The sequence below is a fragment of the Vigna angularis genome, chromosome 7 (assembly GCF_016808095.1).
Source record: "Vigna angularis cultivar LongXiaoDou No.4 chromosome 7, ASM1680809v1, whole genome shotgun sequence".
Classification (NCBI taxonomy): domain Eukaryota; kingdom Viridiplantae; phylum Streptophyta; class Magnoliopsida; order Fabales; family Fabaceae; genus Vigna; species Vigna angularis.
Window position 1 is genome coordinate 35,065,761 of NC_068976.1, and position 4,100 is coordinate 35,069,860.

Sequence of the window (4,100 nt, forward strand, 5' to 3'; positions counted from 1 at the left end):
CGAATGCATGGGATGCCGAAGGGCCGAATACATGTAAAGCCGAACGGTCAAATGCATTTGATAAAACGTGATGGTAGTGTCATAAACGTTTATTCCAACAGAAGAATTTAAACAACAAAAGTCTATGTATTAAGAAATTGAAATAAGCATGATAACAATGTTCAAATAAATTTTAAGATTCGTTGCACTCCACATGTTAGAAAGGAATGTTTATCATATCTTTTAGTCGATGCAGCCCCGAACTAAGCGATAAGGGCTCCGACTGCGGCTATGACTTCGCTTGTGTCTTCGTTTAGCCCTTTGATATGATTGTTCGGTTTCTGTGTTGAGAATTTTCTCTGATAGGACTTTTTGTTCGGGTTCTTTCTCCTACAAATTTCTGCATATGGCCTCCTCGGATGAGCCCTTCTATCCCATCTTTTAATGCATCACATTCCTCTATAGTATGTCCTCGGTTTAGATGAAACCGGCAACTTTTCCTTTCGTCAGCGTCTTTTGGAGAAGACTTTTTTCGAATTGTAAGAAGTTCAGTATTTAGAGCTTCCTCAAGAACTTTTACCCTGGGTGTGTTGAGGGGAGTGTAATGATGATACCTGGGTGTTCGGACGAAATCCTTGTGAAACGTACCTCCGTTCCTGTCACTACTGTTGAATGACTGCCTGCTTTCTTTCTTGTTTCCACCTGTAGAGACTTCTTGTTGTTTCTTTCTTTGTGAGATTCGCATATCCTCCATACGTATGAATTCAGCCACTCTTTCTTGGAGCTCTTCCATAGTTTTTGGTGGTCGCGCATACAGTTTCTCAGCAAAATCTCCTGGCCTTAGGCATGAAGGTAGGTTGCTGATGATAAAAGTGTGATTAACATCTTTAACTCGCCGTGCGACTTCATTATACCTTTTCATAAAGGCTTTCAAAGTTTTGTCCTTTTCTTGCTTGGTGTTTACCAATTCCGCTGGTGTTATCTCCTGTTTCCAATTGGAGGCGTATTGCCTTCTGAAGAGAGTTTCCACAGTAACGAAGCAATCCACTGTATTTGGGGGAAGAGCGTTATACCACTCTAATGCCTCGTCCTTGAGTGATAAGGAGAATTCTCTGCATATAACCGGGTCACTATTCATGTAAAACGTCATTGCATTGGTAAAGATCCTGAGATGATTGTCTGGATCTGCCGAGCCATCATACTTATCTAATACAGGAGGATTCTTTTCTGGCATTGGAGTTTGCATGATTCTCTCCTTCCCTGACCGTTCGGGTTGGTGTGCTGGGATGGTTGCCGATTACGGCTTCTCTCGTTTTCATTCTCTTGGTTCGAGGCAGACCGTTCGGTATGGACTCGTTCTAGCCTAAGCGTCGCAATCGCTTCTGCGTGCTTTCGCTGCAACTCCTATTGTGCTTCCGCCTGGGCTTGTATTGTTCTCGCTTGGGCTTGTATTTGTGCCTGCATTTGTGCTATCAAATCTTTGGTACTCTGTTGTTTGTCCATGCTCCTCGTGATCACCATTTGAGCTTCTTCTACTTGTTCTCGGCCCCACGGTGGGCGCCAAAATGTTTCGGTAGATAGTTTTGTGGGACCGAGACACTAACCTTTCTGACGTGGCTTTCCTTCTCTTGACCTCTGAATCTCCTGCTCCAAGTTCTTCAAGTCTGAGCCGAGGGGGGAGGAACCTGCAAAAGGCACTCCGACGCTCAAGTTAGGCGTCTGTTGAAGGAGTTGTTGCTCACAATTGGATATTATGGTAATTGAGTATTATAATCTTAGTAGAGCATGAGTAGAATGTAAATGGAATATTTTGGGGTATGAATTCAGCCTACCTGGTTGATGTCCCTGACCTTGTATTTATAAGTTGTCACAAACCAAACAGACTTACCTTGAAGTCCGGGCGGTTGAATACAGACTTCCCTTAAAATCTAGGGGTTTGAATACATACAGCTTTATGAATATCTTTGACTATTTCAATCATCCAGTGGACACTTGGCCCAATAAGCGCTAGCCCAATAGTGGTCCAGCTTTAATAAAAGTGATCGCCCTTGTTAGCTACAGTGGTGACCGAATGGTGCTGAGTGTACGACCGTTCGGTATCTACTAGGTATAATACACAATTGTCAAGCGTTGACGTGGTTTAACCTGGTTGATGAGCGTTGTTGGGGCGATGTTAGAACCCTCGGCAAGTGTAACCGAATCCTATCAAGTAATAAACCTGGTAAGACCAAGTATCGTTCTCCCAAAGGACTCACGACCTAGAGAATTATGTGGTTTGTTGATTAGCTAAGACTTGTAAAACAGATTGATTAAGATTTAAATGCAAATACTCAAAAGTAAATATGTATGCATGGATTGATCAATAGTAAGAAGAAACAAAACACATGAATTGAAATATATGGATGATTATATTGTTGGGGTTTATCAATTTCAGCCTTATCTACTCTCATGTATTCAGGAATTCATCTTTCTTCATTAATTGTTAATGTCACTTTCTAAATTACCTTAAACCCGATGTCTCGGTGAAGAAAGCCTAATCATAATCACTAGTTTACAATGCCTTGTCTCCTAGCAATTAATCATGCATTATAGTGAACAAAAGCTTAAAGGCAATCAACCATCATACTCCTATGTCTAGGTTTATACTACTATTGGGAGAGATTCCCCAGATCTAGATTTCCCCGTATGTGTCCATATCGACAAAATCAATGATCATGACATCGAACGAGTTAAACAATGCATGCTTTGAGCAAAGAGGAAAAACCCTAACAATTAAGGAAAGAAAGCATGTATCTTAAAGAAGATTTTGAAGAACAAATTCCATACATGAGAGTTTCAAAAGGATTACATTGATTCCCCAACAACAATAAAGGTTTAGTTCACCATATTCATGGTGAAACTAAATGAAATACAATGAAAGAGTGAAAAGATAAAACCCTAGAAAGTGAGAAAGGAGCCTTAGCATCAGAAATCCTCCTCCAAGGGGTGAAAGAGTGTGTTTCTGCTTCGTCCCAGCCAAAGATACTTGACCTATGTTAACTAAAACCTTATATAATATTCTAAAAATTACAGAAAAGTGAGCCCAAGCCCATCAGCGGTAAATACCGCTCAGCGGTAAGTGTGTGACTTATATTCTGCCCCTCAGCTGCAGTTTTGCCCCTCAACGGTGACTGCGGGTCTTCAAAGTGTCGCTCAGCGGTAAATGACGTTGAGCGGTACTTGCGGCTTCTTCCTTCTTTTTGCACTTTTTCTTCCTTTTCTGAATCCAACTCTTAGCTCCTTCACTTCTTTCACTCAATTTATCTCAAAAACTTGCAAAAGCAAGGAAATCAAGCATAAAACCTGTCCAACTCTCTTATTTCCAAAAACATAAGCAAAAGCATGATTCCAAGCTAGTTTCTAAGTCATAAAGGTTGTTTTTTATATCAATTTTAAGTATAAAAATAACAGTTTTTCAACTGTTATCAGGCGACGAGCGTTGTTACAAAAGATAGACCGATCGATATTGGATGCTAATCGTTCGACCTAGATATGATACTATACAAATAAATATTTTAATTGAAAAATTTAGTTTTCAAAATGATGGAAAAATAATGGTTAATCAAAATTTAGGTAGGTCTTATATCATCGATTCTTCTACCACATCATGTATGATATACACATAATCGTGTAATGTATTATAAGTAAAAATAATGTCAAAATTTATTGTAAATGAAAGAGTTAATTATGCAAAACTTTTAATGTTATTATTAGATGAAACTGTTTTTATATTAAATCAAGAATAAAAGACAATGTCAATTTCTTCTTAATTCAGAAATAAGATTTTTTTATCCTAGAAAAATTATGAAGTATTACACTCCGAGTTCTTTTATATTTGTATATGTGTATATATTAGTCCCAAGCAATATAGTTTGATTGTGATTTTACCAATATAATGTAATAATATTAATAAAACTTTATAATTTATGTCTTAGTAATTATTTGATTGGGATTTAAAATTGTATTTCCCTTTGTTTAGATTTGTCTGTTACAAATACTCTAGCTAAAAGCTAGGGGTAACTCTATCTACTTAAAGGTATAACAATATAAAATTTACGATTAATTGTGATTTAATCTATTAA

At 38.0% G+C, this 4,100-nt stretch overlaps 1 protein-coding gene across 1 annotated transcript; it reads right to left on the minus strand.

The window, feature by feature from the left end:
• Nucleotides 1-292: 292 nt before the first annotated feature.
• On the minus strand, nt 293-1,213 carry LOC108336714 (uncharacterized). Its single transcript, XM_017573180.2, has one exon. The coding sequence runs from the start codon at nt 1,211-1,213 to the stop codon at nt 293-295; it is 921 nt and encodes a 306-aa protein (XP_017428669.1).
• Nucleotides 1,214-4,100: the final 2,887 nt, after the last annotated feature.